This window comes from Cannabis sativa, chromosome 2 (genome assembly GCF_029168945.1).
Source record: "Cannabis sativa cultivar Pink pepper isolate KNU-18-1 chromosome 2, ASM2916894v1, whole genome shotgun sequence".
Lineage (NCBI taxonomy): Eukaryota > Viridiplantae > Streptophyta > Magnoliopsida > Rosales > Cannabaceae > Cannabis > Cannabis sativa.
Window position 1 is genome coordinate 22,936,711 of NC_083602.1, and position 24,453 is coordinate 22,961,163.

General features: G+C 32.0%; 1 protein-coding gene and 1 non-coding gene across 16 annotated transcripts; both read left to right on the top strand.

Moving 5' to 3' along the window:
* Nucleotides 1-1,939: 1,939 nt before the first annotated feature.
* On the top strand, nucleotides 1,940-22,282 carry LOC115720831 (histone-lysine N-methyltransferase SUVR4). 15 transcript variants are annotated; one of them, XR_009686198.1, is made up of 10 exons: nucleotides 2,693-3,388; nucleotides 3,680-3,941; nucleotides 4,436-4,856; nucleotides 5,731-6,374; nucleotides 6,514-6,776; nucleotides 7,166-7,232; nucleotides 7,377-7,427; nucleotides 7,526-7,620; nucleotides 19,521-19,587; nucleotides 20,112-20,353. XR_009686198.1 is itself a non-coding variant. In XM_061110298.1 (9 exons), the coding sequence occupies exons 2-9, from the start codon at nucleotides 3,759-3,761 to the stop codon at nucleotides 17,017-17,019; spliced, it is 1,734 nt and encodes a 577-aa protein (XP_060966281.1). In that variant the 5' UTR covers nucleotides 1,964-2,110; nucleotides 3,680-3,758; the 3' UTR covers nucleotides 17,020-17,360. The 15 variants fall into 15 exon arrangements, 14 of the variants coding, with proteins under 14 accessions (XP_060966277.1, XP_060966278.1, XP_060966281.1 ...); XM_061110298.1 differs by lacking the exons at nucleotides 2,693-3,388; nucleotides 19,521-19,587; nucleotides 20,112-20,353 and adding exons at nucleotides 1,964-2,110; nucleotides 17,007-17,360 and having other exon boundaries at nucleotides 4,439-4,856; XM_061110302.1 differs by lacking the exons at nucleotides 2,693-3,388; nucleotides 19,521-19,587; nucleotides 20,112-20,353 and adding exons at nucleotides 1,975-2,110; nucleotides 17,007-17,360 and having other exon boundaries at nucleotides 3,680-3,936.
* LOC133035300 (small nucleolar RNA R71) lies at nucleotides 15,086-15,192 on the top strand. The gene has a single exon (XR_009686575.1). It is a non-coding gene; the product is annotated as a small nucleolar RNA R71 (small nucleolar RNA).
* Nucleotides 22,283-24,453: the final 2,171 nt, after the last annotated feature.

Genomic DNA, 24,453 nt, shown 5'->3' on the forward strand with positions numbered 1-24,453 from the left:
CAAAATAACGTATTTCATTAATTAATTGCTCAACAATTACCTAAGTAAGATCATAATCCTACTTCATTTCCCAAGTAATTACATATTTAATAAAATATGTCCATTTAAATATTATTTATTTTCTGGGATATTACACCCATGGTCCCCATACTAGTTGAGACAATATTACTTATAAGACTCAGTTAATTGATTCTGATTTTCACTAAGCAAGGGCTTAATTGTGAAGAAAGAGTTTCTAGGGTTAATTTGTTAATTAAGAGACTTTGATAAGTCTAATTAATAAATATATTAAATTACAATATTATTTAATAATTAATTTTCAGTTATTAAATAATTAGATTTGGCATTTAAGTGGTTAAATTAGAAAATTGACATTTTTGAGAAAATAAGAAGGAAAATGAGAAAAATGGCAAAATTGCAAAGAGGGGCCCAATATCCTACCCATGGCCGACCACTCTAATAGTAATTTACCATTTATTTTTTCCATTATTTTAATGCCAAATAAATCTAACCTAACCCTAGGTAGTTTCCTATAAATAGGTAGTGATGGCTTAAGGGAAAAGATGATGCATCTCATTCTAATAAAAATTTGAGCCTCCTGCCTAACCCTAGCCGAAACCATACTCTCTCTCTTCCTCTCTTCTAAACCGAGCCTGTAGTGAAAGAGTGAGTGCCCACACACATCAAGTAGTACTCAATCATAATGTGTAAGGTTGTGAAGAATCCAGTTTCAAGAGAAGGAGATTCGGACTCAGATCTTGGTGATACTCTGCTACAGAAAGGATACAAGGGTTAGAGATTTGAGTGGAAGGAGACATTATATTCCGCTGCAACCACTGTAAGGTTTCTTATACTTTATATGTGTTTATTTCATATCGTTTTAGAAGTTCATATTTAGGATATTAATAACATACTTGTTAGTAAATCTAAGATCCTAGTAAAATAATTCCAACACAAACCTCTTAAGGTCGAATCTTGTTGATGATGAAGCCATTGCTGTCTGCTTCTTGAATTCTTGAACCTTTGATGTTCTTAAAGTGTCGAATTTGAAAGCTTATTCTCCTTCCTACAAAACCAAAGCTCTGATACCACTGTTGTAAATCAACAACACATAATTCGACAAAACATCACATTAATAATCAACAGAAAACAAGAAATTAAAGCAAAGAATAAGAACACAATTTTTATCCAGGTTCGACCAATTACTTACTTCCTGCTACCCCCTCAGGTATCCATTGTATTTATTCCATGATCAAGGTTACAAACACATAATGATGAACACAACTCTGGAGTAATACAAGAGAAACCCAACTCTCTCACTCGAGTACTCTAAGAACACACCTTGGACGGTACTATTCACTCTCTTCCCCTCTGTTTCTTCACTCTCCAACCAAATTGATCTTACTCTCTCTTACTATAAAATGAGAGCCTAAAATGCCTTTATATGTAGGCTTACATAGAAAAACAATAAACTAGAAGAGTAACAAACTTAACTACCCAAGCTTAAGAGTGTGTGAACATAAGTGAAAACTAATTGTCTAAGAAACTTAGAGCTGATTATAACTACCTGTTTCTTTATTTGAATTACCAGAAAACTACATTAATAGATGATTGTCCGGTTACGAATAAGATGCATCTTTATTTGTAAAAAAAATGAAATTATTTGAATTTAATAAAAAAATAAATTAAAGTAAGTAAAATAAAAAAAAATAATAAAAATATCAATATCTAAGAGTGATTTAATATTGTTAATAAAATAAAAATTTAAGAACTAATTTACTAAAAAATAAAGTTGGAGAATAAATTTACCAAAAAGTATATATTTTGGGGATTAATTTGTTAAAAAATAAAATTTAAGGATCAACTTACCCAAACCTATATAGTTTAAGGATATGTGGTACAAATAAGCCGAATAATGAGAATATTGTAAAAACTTCCCTTAAAAACAATTAAAGAAAAAAGAAAATAAATTATGAAATTGGAAAACAGAGGTACCAATTGAAAATATCTGGGTGAGACGGAGAGTACACTCTCTCTGCAACGGCCAATACGGAAAATCACCTCCTCATATTCCTTCTCCTTCATCGCTCAAACGTCATTCTGGTAAAGTGTACGTTCTCTTTCCTTAAACCTCATTACGTTTTTTTTCCCCTTTTTGGTTGGAAAATGCAATGCAGGGAAAATAGGATTTTCCCACATTTTCTTTGCAACCAAACAAATTTAATCGCGACGATTAATAATTTCATTCGGTTCTCAGCGATGTTTCTAGGTTATTTTCTTTCTTGTTTTCATTGTTTTGTATTTGGTTTTTCTTGCGTGAAATTTTGATCGTTTCTTAGGCATGCGTTTGTTTTTTCTCGCCAACCAAACATGGTTTTACATGGTAGTATGTTCAAGATTTTATATATAAATATATATATATGTTTGTGTGTAGTCTTATGAGTTGGTGTTGTATGACAATGATTGATTGATCATTTGTCTTTATTCTTTTATTCATGCTATGAATTTAAAACTATTACTTTTCTGCTTTTATCGAGCTCTGTTCTACAGTTATTTTTTTTATTGTTTATTATTGCATGAGACATTATTGGAGTTGAATAGTATTTTCTGTTTTCTTTATTCTTAAGGTCGCTTCATTTTTTTTTTTTTTTCAGATATGGGTTCACTTAAATTTTATTTTTATTTTTTGGAGTGATTTTCGTAAAACAGAAAAATTCAGCTAAAATGTGTTTCGGTTTGAAAATATAATGTTGATGATTCTCCATCAAAGCAAATAATAGTTTTTTAAGATCTGAAATTAAAGATAATTGATTTGAATAGAATGTATTTAAGCTGAGAATCTGAAAGGTGTGATTGAAAATATATATTTGAAAACTGAAAAATGATACTGCTTTGTTGAGTTGGTTTTTAAGCTATATTTTCTCTCCTTGGTTGACTGGAATTGGAAAATCAATTCATTTGAATATGGAAAATCCTTTTATTCAATAAAATATTAGGGGTAAGGAAGGGCAAAGATGAAATGATATTTAAGATATTGTGGCCAAATTAGAATTTTAGAAACTTGTTTTTAACCCTCGGAAGTTATAAAAATCACAAAAACACCCACTCCTCCCGTTTATTCTATCTTTCCCTTTTTCTCGCTCACGGCCAACGCCATTCTCCACTCGCCGGCCGCCGTGAGCAACCAATAGGCGGCCCAAATACTGAAACTCAGGCTCTCGAATCTCCCTAATTCAGTCATCGCCGTGGGAGCTTGTACTGAAAATCGTTGCTTTCCCTCTCTAGTCGCTGTTCATGAATGGAGCTACTCCAGTGCGGGTGAGAGCAATGAATAGATTTTGAATTGGAGAAAGGAATTATGGAGGAGGAAGTCGAAAAGATAATAACGGTTAGAGAACGTGAAATTTACGTTTTCAAATTTTAAAGTTGTTTTAGAGTGAGTTTTTCAGATATTTGGTTCAAAAAATGGCCACTAAACACTTTCTTTATAGCCTGTATTGTTATGTTGTGTTTCAAATCATGAAATTGGATTTAAATCGAATACCGGACATGAACTTACCTTCTGTTTAAGCTTTTTATTTTTGGGTTCTAACACACGAGCTTCAATGAGTTTATTTGGGCTATTTTGAATCATGTTTGGAGATTTGTATATCATTCTTACAAACCCCAGTAAATGCAGGCAGTTGCAGGGTCATGGAATCTTAAGAATCACGTACTGCTCAAATTCCAAGCTGATTGATAGTTACTGACCCCTATAAATGGCTTACAATCACATGAATGAAGCCTTGACTGTGACAAGAGGTTTAGGAATTCCTGATCAAGAGGTCATACCTGTTTATAAAAATCTGTTGAAAGTGTATGGGGATAATTTGGAATTTATTGCAGAGGAGAACTACCGTGCTCTAGTGGATGCATATTTTGAGCAGAAGGATGACAGTAAGGTTATTACTCTACTTTTCATATTTGGCCATTGTGTATGATGAGTTATAAGGAACTGGTTTGTATAGTTCAATAAAAGCATTGATGATTTTGTAGCTGCATACTAGTTTGTTGCCAAAGTTTTACTCCAACTTATTTAGCTCCGTACTCGGGCAAGTTAACTTTTTTGATATAAGGAATGAAGAAATGAAAACAGAGGGGGCAGGCTTTTGAAATGAATTTATCTCAGCTTAATGACTTAGTGTACTTCATTGAGTTTAAATGGATTTCTGTACAGTTAGTTATATGTAGCAACCCTTTTTAACAATCTTCCTAGATTATATAGATGTTAACTTCACTTGAAGCTCCTACATGTTCCTCGATAGAAAGGCTCAAATGGTGCAGCCACATTGCCTTATTAACTAGTGCTAGTATAGAATTAGTATGACTGTGACTATTTTTGCTCGTTACTTAACTTTTTCTATTATTTTATTTTGGTGGGTGGTTTTTTGTTCAGCAGGAAGGAGAGGTTAAGGGTATGAAATCTGGTAAAGAACCTGAAAGGTTTCTTTCAGTTGGAAAAGAAGAGCGTGTTTTTCCTAAATTGGATCACACAAGCAAAAAGCCAATATCAAAAGAGAGTAAAACACCTTTAACATCTTCTAGACCACAACTAAGTAAACCTTCTAAACCAAGTGAATCCAAATATCGACTAGTCCATCCACCACCAAGAAGCAATGTAGAAAACTCGAATTTTATTGAACAAGTTAAAAATAAAATTTCTTTGAATAAACCACCTACAGCAAAACCATTTGACAGGCCATTGGGTGAACCGAGTTCCTTGCATGTTTCTAGAGAAAAGAAGTTGTTGCCAAAGTCAAGCAATGAGAAACACTACTCGCCACTTTCTCCTAGGCCTATTTCGACAATTCACCCAGGTATATTATCTTTTTCTTTATTGTTATTGTTATTATTATTATTATTATTATTATTATTATTATTATTATTATTATTATTATTATTATTATTATTAATGTTTCAGTTATCAATTATTTAAGAGTAATACCATATTGGAACAATATGAGAAACACAATATTCTCCTCAATAAGAAAAAAGAAAAGAAATACAATATCCGGACGGGTTACCCCACTTAGTTTCAATTGTATTGAAGATGGAAGTCCAATCCTTTTCTAAGAAGGCCTATCCTTTTCCAATTTGCAATAATAGTATCAAGAGTTATCTTATGCATTTCTTCACCCTTGACCTCTATTTGGACATGTAGGCAGATGTTTGTCCATATGTCATATTGGAGTCTTTGATGTTTGTCCTTGGATGATATGAGTGCCAACAAATTTTACATTCTACCCTTATGACATTTGAATATATACTACAAATCTTTTAATGTGGTCGTGTGGGATTCTCTCATTTGGTTTGCTGTATTTAGAAATTCGACCTAGATATGAAGACGTGTACTACAAACATTCTCACATTGGAACAATTTGAGAAACACCATATTGAGATATGGTGTTACTCCACTTAGCACTTATTGCTTCTAAGTTGAAAGTTGGAACAAGGCCTAGTCCTAATTTGGAATAAACTAGAAGTTGTTGTCTTGTATTTCTTCCTCCATAAGTGTATCTGTGAATATGAACATTTGGATTTGTGATTATTTATATATTTATTCATTTATTTTGGCCGTAGAAATCTTACACGTTTGTATGTGTCCTGACATTGACTGTCTCCTTTCTGTTTATTGTTCAAATGTATTTACTGAAATTTTTTATTGCTTTTAATTTCTTCGTCATGTTGCAGAACTACAGAATCCACCCGTTACAGTTGGTGTGAAAATGGATAATCCACCTCTTAAAGTTGGTGTGAAAATGGATAATCCACCTCTTAAAAAAGCGAATAGGTGTGAAAATGGAGATACACACCCTTTTTTTAAGGTACAAAAGAAACCTTATAACTTTCTTGAGGACATTTCAAAAGGGACAGAAAAAGTGGGAATTTCACTCTTGGATGAAATTGGCAATGAGCGTATTCCAAAATTTAATTACATTCCTCAAAGCATTATCTATCAAAATGCCAATATAAATATTTCACTGGCTCGAATTGTGGACGAGGATTGCTGTTCAAGTTGTTCTGGAGATTGCCTTTCTTCATCATTACCGTGTGCCTGTGCTTGTGAAACTGGTGGAGAGTTTGCATACACACCACAAGGACTTTTAAAAGAAAAGTTTTTAAAAGCTTGTATTGATATGAAAGAGCAGCCAGAGGACCACCACTTTGTTTATTGCACAGATTGCCCTATTGAGAGGTCTAGGAATGATGACAAATTTGAGAAATGTAAGGGACACCTGGTAAGAAAGTTTATTAAAGAATGCTGGAGAAAATGTGGCTGTGACATGAAATGTGGAAACAGAGTAGTCCAACGAGGTATTTCAAGAAGATTACAGGTTAGTTTAAGGCTGAACCCTTATGAATACATGTTGGTAACAGTTCGCACTTTGCTGCTATCCGCTACGATTTCTTTTATTGTTTTTGTAAGATATTTTCATGTATGTACTGTACTGAGTAGCTGCTACAACGATTCAGGTTTTCTTTACCAGTGAAGGAAAAGGATGGGGTGTTCGACCACTTGATCCATTGCCTGAGGGAGCATTCGTTTGTGAATACATTGGAGAAGTGTTAACCAATATGGAGTTGTACAATAGGAATAAAAAAAGCAGCAAAGATAGGCATACATATCCTGTAACACTGGATGCAGATTGGGGCTCCGAGGGGTTTCTAAAAGATGAGGAGGCACTTTGTTTGGATGGAACATATCATGGAAACGTTTCCAGATTTATCAATCATAGGTATAGTTGTTGCTTTTGCATCTTGTCAATTTTTATTGTCTCCATTTTGGAGAATCTTAGTGCTATTGTTAAGGAGAAGATGTATTTCAATGTCATATTTGGAAAAGAAGACACAATAAAAAACATAGAAGATGAATGAGCTGATTATTTTGTCAATAATAAACGAAAACAAAAATGGATGTGAAGTTGTACTTTTTTTTTCTTCTTACTATTGATTTACATGAAGATAGAGTTTTGAATTTTATAAAATTATTCCAAGTTTTTTTCTTTTTCTTTGAATGAGATTACATGATCCCATGCTAGGTTTGATTAATTTGAATCAACAGTTTTTTGAGAAATTACATTGTTATTTATCTTTATGATCTTTTTTCTCCTCTTAATCACTATAGGTGCTCTGATCCAAACTTGGTTGATATTCCTGTGGAAGTGGAGACACCTGACCGCCATTTTTACCATGTATGGAACATATGTTTTACTTTATTTATTTATTTTGGTTGCACAAAAGAAGGATTTACTTTGTAAGTTGAACAAATTGAATGCCTACTTTTATTATTTTTAAATAACAAAATCATTATATGTGGGTTTGCTTCTTTTATGCAGCTTGCATTCTTCACCACTAGGAAAGTTGCTGCTTTAGAAGAGCTTACTTGGGTAGGTACAACTACATTAAGTAGTGTTGTTAATTTTGTAGATGGTTGCCGTGTCTTTATTAGTTGGATTTCTTTGTTTGGCATTAATATCACTTTCAGGATTATGGGATTGACTTCAATGATAAGTATCATCCAATTAAGGCATTTCGTTGCTCTTGTGGAAGTCCAAATTGCAGGGACAAAACACGAAAGAGGTTAGTCTATTACTTCCTTTCATCAGTCACTAATTTTTATGGCCATTGCCAAACCACGGAAAACACTATGACGAAACTGGCATATGAATATGTCATAGCTGTTAACTCAAATTAATATGGAAAACAACTATTTGAAATATTTTTCGTAGTAATATAGCATTTGATATGTTTTAATTCGTTATTAAACGATCAAAATATTTTTTAATTCAATATTAAAAGATTAATGATCGAAACACTCATTTTACACACTGATGTAGCAATATTGTTAACCATTAATGATAAGTCACATTGTCCACTTCTAGTAAATTCACATCATTGCGTATATGTAAAAAGAGCGTGTCTAAATAATTTCATCTCCATATTATTATTTAGGCTAATTAAGATTTTTTTCCCTCAAATTTTGACATGTACCAAATCATGTCTCTTGAATTTTTTTGGTGGTTAAAAATTCTTCTTGAATTATTGAGATTGTTAGATTTAAGGACTTCTGTTTAATATCATTCAATTTTATTGTTTCAGTGATTGTTCATGTACTAAACCATGCTCCCCAGACTTTGATATCTACCAAATCATGCCTCTCAAACTTTGATATGTACTAAATCATGCCCTCTCAACTTTCATCCATGTTAGAATTTTTTTATTAGACAAAAGTCCTTAAATCTAATAATCTCAATAGTTCAAGGGAAATTTTTAACAGTAAAAAAAGTTTAAGGGGCATGATTTGGTACATGTCAAAGTTCGGGGGAAAAAAATCCTAATTGGCCTATTATTTATTTATACATGCAATATTGTGAAGTTTATTACACGTTAAACCATCACCAAATTGTGCATTTGTGCTATATTTGACACACAAAAAATAAAGTTTGTAATATATTTACATTAATATTTAGTATTATACTTCAATACAAAATTATAAAATTTGATGTAAAATTTAATATTTAATCAATATTTTCATCAAAAATATAAAAACTAATAACTTTATTATTAATTTTATTATATAAAACAATGTAAAATGTTTATTATTTAATGCAATAATTAAACTTAGTGATAAAATATTAAAGATGATAAAAGTAAATGTAAAAGTAATGCATTTATTGTGATGTAAATTTTTTATTATATCTTATTGTGGTCTAAATTTAATTAGGAATTTTGCCCCCTGAACTTTGACATGTACCAAATCATACCCCTTGAACTTTTAAGGTCGTTAAAAATGCCCCCTAAACTATTAAGATTGTTTGATTTAAGAACTTTTGTCTAATTTCATTCAAATTTACTATTTCAGTGATTGTTTATGAACTAAACCATGCTCCCCAGACTTTGATATTTAACAAATCATGTCCCTCGAACTTTGACATGTACTAAATTATGCCCCTAAACTTTCATTCATATTACATTTTTTTACTAAAATTGAAAAAAAGTTCTTAAATTTAACAATCTCAATAGTTCAGGGGGCATTTTCAACGACCTTAAAAGTTCAGGGAATATGATTTGGTACATGTCAAAATTCAGGGGGCAAAAATCCAAATTAGTCAAATTTAAATTAACTTTTAGATGTTGGCACGCCACTGGAGCAAGTAATCTAGAAGATACCTATATTTTAACAATAAATCATCAATTTACACCTCTATCCTTAAAGAATTTCCAATGGAGATGCTAATAGCTTAAATGTAGCTGAGTTAGCCAAAAAAAAAGAAAAGACGAAAGTGATACAAATTTGGATTATGCAAATGTTCACCATAAATATATTCCTTTTTTACTTAATTTTATGTCATTTTTATTATTTTACTAGTATATTTTAGTAAGTACTAGGTTGTATACTTAATTATATTGTTAGTTTTGTTTTTGTTATGTGTATTTTTAAAATTTTATAAATTAAAGGGAATTGCTTATTAATTTTTTTATTTTTCTTGAAAAATAATATTTAAAGTTTTAAAATTTTGAAAAAAATAAATACAAAATATAAAATATTAAAATTGAACATATTCCCTATATTAAAAATAATGATATTACAAATAATATTAATATTTATATATATTTAAAGTAATTTAAAATTGTAATAAGTTCAATTAACATAAAATAAATAATATTAATATTTATATATATTTAAATTAATATAAAATTAATTAATATTTATCAAACTAACTACAATTTATATATATATATTTATATATATATATATGGGTGACTATTCAATGGTTACATTTTTATTGTAACCATATGGTTACGTTTTTCTTTAACCTGTAATAGCAGGTTACTAATAGGTAGACTTTCCTTTTTTAGATTTAATTAATTATAATTAACTATTTTCTTAAAATAATTAATTAAATAGACATTCCTTTTTTAAAATTATTTAATTATAATTAACTATTTTCTTAAAATAATTAATTAAATATTTAACAAGACCTCTTTTAGTAATTAATATTTATATTTAAATCCTTACTTGAATTATTTTAATAATTAAGCCATTTAATTATAATATTTACAAAAAAAATTATTTTTTTTACAAAAATTAAACTTCTTTTGACACAAATTAAAATTCTCTTCTTATAATAAATTTTCAAATAATTAATTATTTTTAAATGATATTTAATTATTTTGTTACAATTATATGAACTAAGTATGAGGCCTCAAGCTAATCAATCGATAACAAGTGCAGCCATTTTTTTTCTTCTAAAAAATCCTTCAACTTATTTTATTTTTTACTTTTTAAATATTTAAATAAATAAATTAAATAATTATGTGTAATAATTTAAAATTAAAATTACAAGTATAATAAAATTTAAATTATGAAATTATATGTGTATAATTTTAAATTATAAAAAACTTTGCTATAAAATTTTTAATAATTTAAGTATAAAAAAATAAATTGCTAAAAGATCCTTATATAGTAATAAATTACAAAAAATTAATTAATAATTATAATTAATTTAATTTTAATATATAATTAATCTTAATTAAAGTTTTATAAGGAAATAAATGATTAGGTTACTTTCAGGTTACAAGTTATTTTTTATTTATTTTTATTTAATTTCTAAATTAATCACAACCATTAAATAGTAATCCAATGGCTTAAAAAAAATGTAACCATGATGGTTACAATAAAAATGTAACCATTGAAACCTCTTCCATATATATATATATATATAAGGGTATGCTCTTAATGGGTATTACCCATATATGAGTATTTTATTCTTGACCATTGGATCAAATATCTAATGGTTGATATTTATAATCATTAATTAAATATTAAAAAATTAATATTTTCTATTTTGTTATTCTCTATATTCCTAAAATAGATAAAACTATTAATAGAAATAAAAAAAATTTATAAATGGAAATGTTATTTAAAAAATAAAACACACTAAAAAAATTAACAAACTATTTTTTTTAATAAAAATCATTTTAAAGATTAAAAAGAAAAAAAGTGTATATTTATCTTTTTATAAAATTTCTTCATACTAGAATTCTAAATTGCATTACTGAAAATAAAAAAATAATAATTTTAAGCTTTAAACTGTAATACACATAAAATGTATAAGATTTTTTTTAAACCTAAAATCTTTAATTTTATAATAATTAACAATTATTTATATGTTTTTTTTTTAAAAAAATACTTGAGCTTACCAAATCTATAAGAACAAAACCAATGAAAAAAATTTTAACAAAAAAAAAAAAAAAATGAAGGAAGAAAAAATTGTCATAAACATTATGGAATAATGGCAATTGCCAACACAAGAATTTCAGCACAAAAAATTATATTTGACTCCTAGACAAGATTATCATCTTCCAATCCTAAAAATATAAATAATGAACAACACTTCATTAGTTATTCTAGGAGAATGATTCATGGTAATATCAAAAAAATCATTGGATGGTAATAATATTTTTCTAACAATGATAGCCTAAGTAAGAACTAAGAAGTATTGTAGTGTTTTATTTTTAAGAATATGAATAGTATTAAGACAATTGGATTCCACAATCAAGCTCCTATTCTTCTAATAACAAAAACACATTAATATACATGTAAATGATTTTTAGTTTTACAATAATAAATTATTAATAAACTCATAATTTCATAAAATAATAAAGTAGTTATTTTAATTAATTTTTAAAAATAATTTATAATTTTTTTTTTCAAATTATTAGTTGTAATTATTATTTCTAATTTTATAAAAAATAAATATATATTTTTTAAAAAAAAATAATTTTTAGAAACTTGCCATAAAAAAGTTATTAGATTATTACCTTATTAATTTTTTTTAGTTCCCATCAATCGGTATTACCCATTAAAAAGTTTTCCATATATATAAAGATTTTATTAGTATATTTATACTTTTTTTATTATTATTTTACATAATAAAATTAATGATAAAATTATTATTTTTTATATTTTGAATAAAATTATTAATTAAATACTAAATTTTGTATTAAGTTTTGCAATTGTACATTAGATCACATTATTAAAATTTGATGTAAATAGGTTACAAAGTTATATTTTATGTGAAATATAGTTAATTTTTATGTTTATAATGAGAGATATTTGTTGTGATATTTTGCAACACGCAAGTATACGTATCGTTTGAACAAGTGTTACTCACAAAGATTGAGGTCGATCCCACGAGGATTGTAGTTAAGTACGTTAAAATTAAATTCTTACTTTTATTCGGCTAAATAGAATGTGAAGAGGAAATTAAACCAAATTCTCTCCTAAAAGTTACAAACTAAACCAAATTCTTCACACCTTTTTCCTTCACTATTGAGTCCTATATATAATAACAATACCCCTATTACAATTACACTTATGCCCTTTTTATTTAATATCCCAATGCCTATCAATACCAGTTGCCGAAAAATTAGCTTGTCCTCTCAAGGTGATGGAGTTCAACTTGTAACATTAGTAGGTGCAACCCGTAATCGCCCCTTGTCAAAGAACCAAGCCAACAAATGCAAGGTGTTCGAGTCATGAGAAAGACGCTATTGCTCAACAAGTCTACCTCGATCAAAAAACCAGCTGATATTTGCTCTCTTGGTGTACAGAACAAGTTGAAAGAGAGCCACTGCCTTGCCATCAGATGGTGCTATGATTTTTTCCCAAAATACCTTGTCTTGCCCCTATCGAACACCCGGAAACAACCCATTCCAGTGGATAAACAAAAAATAACAAGATATACACCCCCAAAATCCATAGATTTTTTTTTTCCAAAAGGGATACTTCAAAATCTATAGCTTTTTGTTTGTGCTCTTGCCCCAAACCACTAGAAAAGAAATAGGGATAAGAGAAAAAATTTCCAAGAATCACAAGTTGGCTAGTTGAGTACCAATTCTGGGTTGACACACCCATTTCGATTCTCTTCCCTCTGTCAAAATTCCTTGTAGATACCAACACTATTTTATTTTTGTCATCAATTTCAAGTAGCTTCTCTTGTCTACCAATCCTTATGTCCACATATACATTTCTTATTTTGTTAAAATTCCTATGGGGTGCTATAATGAAACTGTTTCCAGCAATATTAATGCAGATAGTTGTATCTTTTGCCAAACTTGGAACTTCAACTAGAGATGACCAACTCACAACAAAAAGATATTGCAGGTTAGATTTCAAAACCTTGAGTAAAGCGGGTATAACTTTGCCTGTGCCAGAAACTAGGAGCTTGTCTCCAAGGTGAGGGAAGAATATGCTCTTGAATGGGTCACACTTTCTAATAGTGGTTCTTCTTTCTCTGTCAAAGACTCGACGAGTAGTCTTCCCTCCAGCCACCCTCATGGAGTCTCGCCTCCCTTGTTTCCTCGTCGGTTGCCTTGAGATGCCTAGTCTGTAAGTCGCACTGTTTCCTTTCTAATCGTGTGATACAATGATGATAACCTCTTGCCACCCGAATTCCATTCTTGTAGTAGCCAAACATATTCCTCCGTCACTAAGTGGTGGTAGTTGATAGATGGGCAGTACACCCTAACATGAGGAGGATCTTGGACGAGGAAGGTGACGTTCAAACTAGGTTTACCATGCTTCCTAAGTCGTTGATGGCGAAGGGAAAAAACCAGAACACCCGAAGAAGAGAAGTTGATGTTAGGAGTCCAACCTAGATCCCACACGTGTGAAGCTATGGATAGAACTTGCGCACCGACCACCACGCCATCCGCTTGTTGCCGCCAGCAACTCGTTAGCAGCGATTGTATCTCCGATCCTACGACTTAGAAGTCGACATCTTTGATTTTGAGTAACCCAATGGTTGTCGTCTTAGCCGCTTGACAAAGAGAAGCTATTGGAAAAGAGAACCCTCTCATGACAAAGAGACGAAGAAGAAATCTGAGAAGTGTGTTGGGCTTTACCTGGGTCCTAAAGGGCTGGCCCATAAGCTTGGTTAATTAAATTTAGAATTTTGGTGATGTGGGCCAGATTTGGGTAATGAGTTAATGGATTGGGCCTGTTTAGACATGGTTTAGGGATCTGATCAATTTGCCTCTTTCTTTCAGTCGTCTTCTTCTCACAAGTGACTTCTTGTGTGCTCAACGTTAGCGATTTCATCCTCACCATGGCCAACATTTGTCCTAGCAATTGGGTCTTCTCCGGCATCACCTTCATCTGTTGGTACTTTTTTGGCGCCATTTGGAGCGTGTTGGAGTGCCGCAGTGACTTTTGGCGGAGCCGAGGACGGAGAGCCATCCTAGAGGAAGGTTGGAGGACGAATTTCGTTGTTGGCGGTGTTCGTCTCCATCGTCTCGTTTCCCCTTGCAAAGAAACAGGTTAACTGAGCCATCATTATCTCCAGTAACCGCTAAATTTTTGCTCGTGTTTTTGAAACCTCTTTTTCAACTGAGATCTAACGTCTGAAATCTCCTTCTGAATTTTTGAGCGGAAAGCCTTCATTCTTTCACCCAGTAGCTCCATACTAGTGTCCTTGGTCCCATGAACTTATGCTTCGATACCATTTGGTAGGAATTTTCCTATCAAGATTAGTCAATTGCAGAAAATAGAGAAAGAGCAGTAGTGTTTGGATAAAATGGCAGAATGCCTTTCATTAAAACCCCGGATTTCGAGAGCCTGGTTCTCTCCCAAAAGTTACAAACTAAACCAAATTCTTCACACCTTTTTCTTTCACTATTGAGTCCTATATATAATAAAAATACCCCTATTACAATTACACTTATGCCCTTTTTTATTTAATATCCCAATGTCTATCAATAACTTGAGCTTACTTTGCTTGAGCAGTCACCAACTTAGTTAAAGGCCTTCACCTGGATTGTCAACTTGGTTATAGCATCAAGTTCATGCATATTCGCAATTTTTTTAGATTGACCTCTTTTTGTTGACCATTGTTGGTTAGTCATGACTATCTCTTTAAGTAGTTCAAAGGTCTCATTCACACTTTTTCTCATAAAAGCCCCATCAGTTGCGACATCTATGAGTGTTGGGGTGTTGTTAACCAATCCATTGTAGAAGTTGTACACTTGCAGCCACTTTTCAATCCCATGATTAGGACACTTCCTCAATAGGTCCTTGAACCTCTCCCATGCTTCATAAAGAGATTCGTTGTCTTGTTGGGTGAAGTTGTTATTTTCTGACCTCAGCTTTGCAATCTTTATAGGAGGAAAAAACTTGGAAAGAAATTTTAGGGTCAATTCCTCACAGGTGTTGATAGAATTGGGTGGCAAAAGTGCCAACTAACTCTTGGCTCGCCCCTTAATGAGAATGGGAGCAGCCTTAGCCTGATGGCGTCGTTACTAACTCCATTCATCTTGAATGTCTGACAGAGTTCTTCAAAGTTAACGAGATGCATGTTTGGGTCTTCTGTTGGCAGCCCCCCAAACTAGACTGAAGATTGGACCATCTGTAGTATGGCTGGCTTGATCTCAAAGTTGTTAGCATCAACGTCAGGTGGCCTTATACATGATCTGACGTCTGTTAAATTCAGTAGTAAATAGTCCCTCAGGCTACGGTCATTGTGGTTGCGATCATTAGCCTGGTTTTCTATAGCTCCTCTATTGTTACCATTGTTGCCAACGTTGGCGTTGTTAGCTATATCTACTTTGTGTTCAATCTTTATTGTAGCTTTTCCCAATCTTTTCCTTCTTCTGTTTTGTCTGCAAGTCTTCTCAATTTCAGGATCAATAGGTAATTTGGCAGTTGTACCTTGACATCTCATAAACTAGTTGAACTTGAAAAAGATAAGATTTTGAAACCAACAGAATTAGTGCTAAATATGAAAAGAAAAGAAAAACCAAATTAGAATAAAACTTAATTTTTATTAATATTAACTAACAATCTTCAGCAACGGTGTCAAAAACTTATTATGATATTTTGCAACACGCAAGTATACGTATCGTTTGAACAAGTATTACTACAAAAAGTGAGATCGATCCCACGAGAATTGTAGTTAAATATGTTAAAACTAAATTCTTCTATTTGACTAAATAAAATGTGAAGAGAAAATTAAAATTAGAAAAACAAGAAAAACAATGAAAGTAAGAAGTAGGTAAATTAATAAGGGAATTAACAATGAATAAAAGTTAAGGCTTTCGATTTTAATTGTATCTATTGATTATGGTTTAACATGATTCTATTCTTATTACTAATTTCTATGCAATAGCAGGTTTATTAAGGTAATTTATAGTCTTCTCAGATATATAAACGTCAATTACATGCAAATTTCCTACTCTCGTAATAAATTAAACATGTAACAGACATTAAACATAGAAACCCTATATGCTATCTAAACTATATAGGTACTCTCATCCTATATCGAAATTCAGTTTTATTTCACTATAGTATAATTGACACTCACTTCTTAGATCTCACATCAAAATTATAAACATTTAATTGGTGATAAGACAAATTAAAAGTAATTAAGTACGAATGAAATAGAATACATAGAAATTAAGGCCAATAGACACAATTCAAAAATCTACATAGAAAACACAATTATAAACAACAGTGTAATTGCAAATTTTGAGAATCCCATTCTTATAGCTAATATTTGTTTAATACCAATAAACTCAATTTCATCGAGCTTAAAGTAATATTGCAATTATGCCACTTACAATTATAAAATTTTAGGTATTTATACCGTTATTTATCCTATATATATATATATATTTTTTTTTTTTGTATGATATATATTTTCCATTATATTTATTGATAGTGAATTGATATATTAGTAATTACTCTGTACTTATAATTTTGTTAATGGGATTATTTCATATTTAGCTAAAAAGTCAAAAAAAAAATAAAATAAAATAATAAAATAAAAATTATAACATTGCGGTAGTACATTTTTTGCGGTTTTGTTGTTTTTCATTTCTTGTTGTGTTGTTGTTGGATGAGATCCGCTGTCCATAAAAGTATTCTTAAACTTAGCTATTTCCTGACTATTCAAATTTTGGTGCAGGAAACAAATCTAATGTCTACAACATTTCTAAAGAGAGTAGGGATAGGAAGCCGCTTACCTCAATTGGTTTTAAGATTTCATACAACAAACTTTTTGTCGTATGAGATCAACCATGATTTTTTTCTTAAAAAAAGAAAATCATGTGCAGATTTTGACAATTCACAATTCTATGCTTTTTGAGGGCATCTCTAACCCTATATCACTTTTACACCTTTTGTTTTGGGTTTTGAGAGAACATTTTTCTTTTGAAATGGCATTCTTTTCCATGTACATAAAACATTCACTTCCTTTCTTCTAGTGACAACGTTTGGGCATCCACTTTTTCAAATAAGATGGGTTGAATTTGAAACTATAGTTGAATGGGAATTCTTTTTATTTGACAATAATAATATTGTTTTTATATAATATAATACTAGAATGAATTAATTTTTTTAAAGCTTATAATATAGATATCAATTAATTTTAATAAAAGAATAATATTATTTTTCTTTAAAAAATATTTTTAGTAAATAATTTATTAATTTAAATGATTGCATAATGAAATGATGTGTATTTTTGTGATATAATACTTTAAATAAATAAGACTTTTGGACCCTTCTAGAGTTTTGCTTCCTCATTTTATTTTTATTTTTTGTTGTAAAAATTCTTCTTTAACAATAAAAATCATTGCTAATGTCTTCTTAAGCTCCATTTTTTAAAAGAATTTACTTATGTGGCTATGAGACACATGTATAGATATGGTACATGGGTCAATTCAACAACTTTTAGCTAGGCAAACTCAAGTTTATTTTCATTAAATATACAACCATTAGCTCTAAGAATCCACATGCATATTTCTATAATATAATTATTAAGTTACTCTTTATGTATTTATTTTTTGTTTGGACTCTTATGCTGTTAAGGATTAATGTTATGTTAGCGCCACATCAACAAATTGTTTAAAAAAATAAACAAAATGTAATTAAATGGGGATATTTGTAATATTTTTTTTTTACAATTTAGCAAAAATTTTCATAACAACAAAAAGTTCATGGGCAAAATTCTATTAAGGTTTGGGGAAACAAATCCTATTTATTATATAACTAGGTAACTAATTTGCTCTTCTCGCGGTTTTTTTTTTTTATAGTAATTGTAATTGTTTAGGTTGTTAATCTTTGTGCTCAAATTATTAATGTAAAGACCGCTTAGTTTAATTTGGAAATTAGCAGTTAATTATGTTTAATTATGGAAAATTATTTATAGATATTTAAATAATTATTTACGCTGTTATTTTTGAATTCTGAAATGCATTTTATGTCATATAGTGAATTTAATAATTTTGCATTTCCGGTGCCTGATAACATGGAACTCGGGGTTTGGCTCAGTAAAATTACAACTTAGTATGTTAGTATATTGGAACGGTTTATAAGACATTAGAAATGTCGGGAGTGGTCGGGAATTTAGAATTTCCCAAAAATACCCTTTAGTACCCTTTTAATTAGTTTTGTGTGGGCAAGGGCATTTTGGTCTTTTTGCCTTTTAGTGTTTTGTCTTTATGTGGATCAATTAATTGGTTTATTGTTGACTTTGACTTCTTAGTTTTGGCTGAAACAAATAAGGAAAAGTGAATATTATAACTCATTTATTCAAAAATTAGAAAATTAGAAAAGAAAGCAAAATCATTTTTCTCTCAAGCCTCTCTATTTTGGCCCCTCTTTGAGCAGCAACAATCTTGGTGTTTCTTTGGTTTTCAAGCCGATTTTTGTGTGCAATTCATGCTCTAGGTATAGCTCTTACTCTTCTCCTCTTTAGTTTCTTGAAAAATTAAGTAAGAATGGGTTGCATGTTTAGTTTTGTTGTTGTTCTTACTGCTGTATGTTGTTGTTGATTTCTGGAGTTAGAACATGATTTAAAATGTGGATTCAAGCATGATTGTGTTGGTGATTTGTTGGTTTTATCAAGATATGAAATTTTTACTCAAAACTATGTTTTTCAAAGAAATTGATGAATATGTTGCTGCTCTTATTGTTGTTTCTTGCTGTTGTTTTCTGAGATTATTTGATGCATATCTAGGAAGATTTGAGTTGGTTTGGATGCATGTTTGTTAGATTTAACCAAGTTTGAGTTTTGAACTCAAAGCTTGGAGCTTTAATGGTAGATTTTGATTTTGTGCATGAAGCTTTGTTTTATCACTTGGAAAATGTTTATTAGGGTCTAATTAGCAGGTCTGGAAAGTTTGGTTGAGTTTGGAAACGTTTTGGTTGGAGAATTGATTTTTGATGATTTTCTGGGTAAAACCGGCTAACTGGTTTTACACTGCTTGTAAAACCGGTTACCCAGATTTTGCAGAAGGTGTGAAACCGGTTTTTCTCAACTTGTCGTTTTGTGCTAGTTTCGGGTTTTCAGGCTGTTTGTTCCCTGCTTGTTTGGGGTATTTTTGTATTATGATAAAGTAGGTTAAGTTTGGTTTTAAAACCTTTGTCCCGGTTGTGATTTAGCGTGTCACTTATCGGTGTTGTGATTTTTACGGTTTAGGAGCATGTAATCCGCCGAGCTGATAGTTCCACTCAGGTTGACCGGCACACCTGAATTCAGAATTGAGGTAAGATTAGTATAACAGTATGCATATATATTACATGTTTAGCGTGCATGTTAGAAAACCTGTTAGATTGCATTAGATATGAATGTTGGCTTCGTACCATCTGACCATATCACATCGGTTAGGCTAGAGTATGACTAGCAACTGGAGTATGACCAGTATACCGAGTATAGGCTGATTCTAGGGTTGGTGGTACTGTGCTATTTGACTGTATCACATCGGTTAGGCTAGAGTATGACTAGCAACTGGAGTATGACCAGTGAACCGAGTATAGGCTGATACTGTAACACATCGGTTAGGCTAGAGTATGACTAGCAGCTGGAGTATGACCAGTGAACCGAGTATAGGCCGTTACTTGTCAATAGTACCGTCTTATGAACGTTCGGGACTCAGTATCGTGTGGGACACAACAGTTAGGGTTATGGTCAGGGGTATGGGCGTCTGATCATAACTCGGGATTTGTGTATGATTATGTTTATGCTTTTCTTACTGAGTCTGTCAACTCACAGTGCTATGTTTATGTGTAGGTAAGGGCAAGGCCAAGGCTGAGGAACCGTGAGGACGAGCCAGTGAAGATTGTACATGTCGGGGCGGTTAGGCCTGGAGCGTACGATCCTCGGGACAGCAGTGCTTTTTGTAATTAGTCGCTAGGCGACAAGTATTTTGTATTAGACAGTAAACTTTTGTAAAATGTTTTGTAATCGGGATCCCGAGTATTTTTGTATAAAATATTTTATAAGTTTAATTAAAAAGCAAAATTTTTAATTAATCACGATTTCCATATACCTCGTTGATTAGCAACGAGCTGCACAGTACGTTTAAAAATCACGTAATACGCCTATGCTAGTTAGGGTGTTACAATTTGGTATCAGAGCCGCCAGGTTGTCTTCCAAAGATCTTCACGACATGTACAATCATCATCAGCAGTTAGCTCGTTCTACGGTTCAGTAAGCTTTTATTGCTTTAGTAGTTTATTAAATTATTATGAATAAGAAAAGCCTGATAGGAAGTATGTTAGTAGCCTGATAGTAGAATAGGCGCATGTCTTTAATTTTCAAAGGGCATTTTACCCCTAGTTGTGAAAATGCTTAAGATTAAGCACCAAAGGGCATTTTAGTCATTTAAGGAGGTGATTAGGTGGCTTCCTTTTGGTCTTTGCAGTTATCGATTTAATAGTTTCAGCTGGCTATTTTGAGTAGGAATTAAAAAGGAATTATTAATTATGAGAAATAAAGAGAAAAAATCAAAAGAATTAGAAAACCCTCTCCCTTTTCCTCACTCCTCTTCGAGCCTAGCAAGAACAACCAAGGATTTGGGACTTTGGATTGAAATTGTGGTGGTGTTAAGCTGAATTCAAGTGGTGATAATCAAAGGTAACTCTAGAACTCTAACCTTGTGTAATTTGAAACTTTGAATTTTAGTTTGATTATGCTAGTTGGTGATTTAAGGGCTGTTAAGGTTTGGGTGAAGTATAATTTGGTTTCTAAGTTTAAATTGGGTTTATTTGATGATCTAACTGTTGGTTTAGGATTTTGGGGTTGTGGATGCACAAGTTTGAGTTTGAAAACTCAAGCTTGGTTCATCCACGAAATGTTTTGATTCAGTGTGATTTTCTGTGTTTTTCTAGTTAGAATATGTTGTGTATACATTGTTTAGGTACTTTGGAAAGTTTGGAGGCAATTGGACAAGTTTTGAGCAAATTGGTGAGTTTTTGGGGAGAACATGTATAAACAGGTTTACCGGTTTACCAGTACCTGTAAAACCGGTAAATCGATTTTGGCAAGGTCCCCGAAAAACCAGTTTTCTCAATCCCTGTCCATTTCAGTGCTGTAGTTGGGTGTTTCCCTGTTTCCTGAGATAGAGTAATCCCTAGAGAGTTTAACAGAGCCTTAATTGTAGACTCAGATTTCCCGAATTGGGGTTTTAAACATGTGATTTACCCGGTTTCACTGTGTGATTAGGGCATCCATCCAGCACGAGACTTTCTGTTCAGGTCGGCCAACACACTTGAATCTGGAAAGGAGATAAGAACTGTGTATAATGTGTAATATGAATATGCAAATGTGAGTATATGTTAAGTGTATATGCATGCTTATATGTTTCTTACACTACCTACACTTGTACGATTAGAGTACAAAGTGCATTGGTATAGTGTATATTGTTAAAAAGTACATTACAGTGATACCAACACAAGTACGGGAAAGTACAAGGTGTTTGTGGTATATCACTCAGTAGTACTCAGGGTACGAAACAAACCCTACCAACACCTGTACAGGGAGATACGTAGTGTATGTGGTATAGTGGCTGTACCCTAGTAAGGAACGTTCTTACTCATCTGTTAAGCCTTGTAAATAGGTGTATGAGTGCCTAGATATACAAGTCAGTATTATATGATATGTTATGTGCTTTTCTTACTGAGTTTGTCGACTCACAGTTCTGCTTCCATGTGTAGGTAAAGGAAAGGCAAAAGCTGAACAGGAGTGAGCCTGGCTGAGATGAGATTGTACATGTCGTGGCAGCGGGACCTGGGTGTTCGGTCTCGAGACATTTGGGGTTATTATTTTGTAGTCGCTGTGCGACCTGGTTATGTATTTTGAATATTTAGTATAAAAGTTTAAAAACGGGATCCCGGTACTTGTAAATAATTTTGTAAAGACATAAAGTTTAGTATTTAATATAAAAGTTTTAATTTGACACATTTTTCGAGAAAATTCTTTGATTAGCAAAGATAGCACTATAACTGAAAAAGTACAGTAGCGTGCCTTAGCATTAGGGCGTTATAGCTATGGTAATGGAGCTATGTCTACTTCGAATTTTTATTTCTCATGAGATGGTAATTACAGAAAGATGCTAAGTGTTTAAGCTCTAGTTTTTAGAGATAGAAACTAGAGAGATATACTCTGAACTTCTGGTTAGTTTTCTGAATATGAAAAATATGCTAGAGGAACTCTCCTTTTATTGGTGAAGGAGATCCTTAAAAATAGGGAAAAATAATTCAAAATATGAAAAAAAATCTAAATTGGTGAATTTTGACCGTAGATGATAATCTGATGGTCAAAATTAACTTCTGAAGTTGATAGTCAATTTTCTGAGCTTGGGTCGCGGCGGCGGGACTCGCTTTGGGTAAGTCAGAGCTTATTTTATAACTCTCTTGGGGTAAAATTTATAGTAGATAACTTCAGAATTACAATTGAAGTGTGAGAAATAACTTGATAGAACATTGAAATAGCTCCAAAATACAATTGAATTGCGTTAATCGAATCAATATCGAGTGAGTTATGATTGTCTTACTGAAAGCAGTTCATAACCCAACACCCAAGTTGACATATGACGTCAACCTGGATGTTGGATAAGTGAGAAAATATTCCAGTGATGTGCTTTTTGATGCCTAAGTGATATTTTAATATCACTTAATTTGATTTTGTATTTTGCAAAGCTGGTCACTAGTTTTCGGAGATATTGCTGTTATGCGGAAATGAGAGACTCAAAACTCTTCATTTCTGAGTGGTTTTTCCATGTTAGAAATGAGAAATGCGAAGTTATGAATTTGACTTCTCTAACTTCATGGATCTTAGTTGTTATGAAAAATTAGAGGAACGATCGAAACAGAATCAGAATCGAATAAGCAGAACTAGCGCACCAAGCCATTTATCAACTTAGGCACTGGTTGCTCATTTTAGAGCTTTCGGGTTGTTGTTTTGATACTTCCATCGTTCTAAAACTTGAGGACGAGGTCTCCTACCCTAATTTTAACCATTACGGAGAGAATGCTCAGATCAAATTTGGCATTTGAATGATCGAAACTAGCGCACCAAGTTGATTGTCAACCTGAGCGCTGGGCCTAGCACCGGGTCAACATGGGCGTTGGGCTCAGCTTTGGGGCCTTAGGTTTGTGGTTTTCTCCCCGAGTTTGCTTGAATCTTTATTATTTTTGATGACGAAAAAAATGTCCAGGACACTTTTTTCGAGAATCTAATTTAAAAGATAAGGCCTAGTTTTGGCCCCTTGGAAGTTCCATTTGGTCCTCGGAAATAGTTGAACCTTAATCTTTGCTGAAAATGGAAAATATGCCCAGAAGAGTTCTCAAAAAACATCATCGGAATCGGCCCAAGTTGACAACATATCAACCTGGGCGCTGTGCCTTGCTTTTAGCATCCAGGAAGTGTTGTTTCTTCCCTGGAAGTACTTGTTTCCCCCTATTTGATGAAGACGAAGATGATGCAAAAGTGATTATCGATTTGATACTTAGAAGTCACCCAGATTGACAAATTCTCAACCTGCGCATTGGGTGCTCAAAAAGAACTTTCTTTGAATCTGATTTTGATGCCTCAAATATTTTCGTGGTATGTCTAATTCATGTCCCAATACAAAGTTTTACCCATTTGCACTAAGACGATCTTAGAAGCTGAAATCCTAGTTGAGGATGTCAACCTAGGAATTGGTAAAACCCTAGGTGCCTAGGTTGATTTCCAGGGTGCAGGTTCATGTATTTTTAGCTCCTGGGGCCTGGATTTGGTTGCTCAATGTCTTCATGGTACATAATAATGAAAGATAGTGAGTTGAAAACGAGTTATCAAAGTTCGAACTTCTATTTCGGAATTCCTAAAGTCAACTTGGGCACAGGGCTAGGGACCCCTCCCAGGTCGACTTGCTATGACTCGAGAGTACTCAACTTCGAGATGTCATCTTTCTTGCCACGTGTCAAACATTGATGTCCACGTCATTAAGGCTACTTTTAGTGAATATTTTTCCCCCAAGTCAACTTTACACTTGTGTGAGATTGACTTAATGACGTGAACTAAGCCCGTTTCTCTCGAAACTGTTGGGTTTTGTGCCCTAAATAAAACTCTATTTCAATGTAATCTTGAA

Coding starts and splice junctions, on each gene's coding strand:
- LOC115720831 (XM_061110294.1), top strand. CDS start 3,759: ATGGCTTACAATCACATGAATGAAGCCTTGACTGTGACAAGAGGTTTA. Junction 6,777..7,165: donor TCCAGATTTATCAATCATAG/GTATAGTTGTTG, acceptor TAATCACTATAG/GTGCTCTGATCCAAACTTGG. Junction 7,428..7,525: donor CTTTAGAAGAGCTTACTTGG/GTAGGTACAACT, acceptor TATCACTTTCAG/GATTATGGGATTGACTTCAA.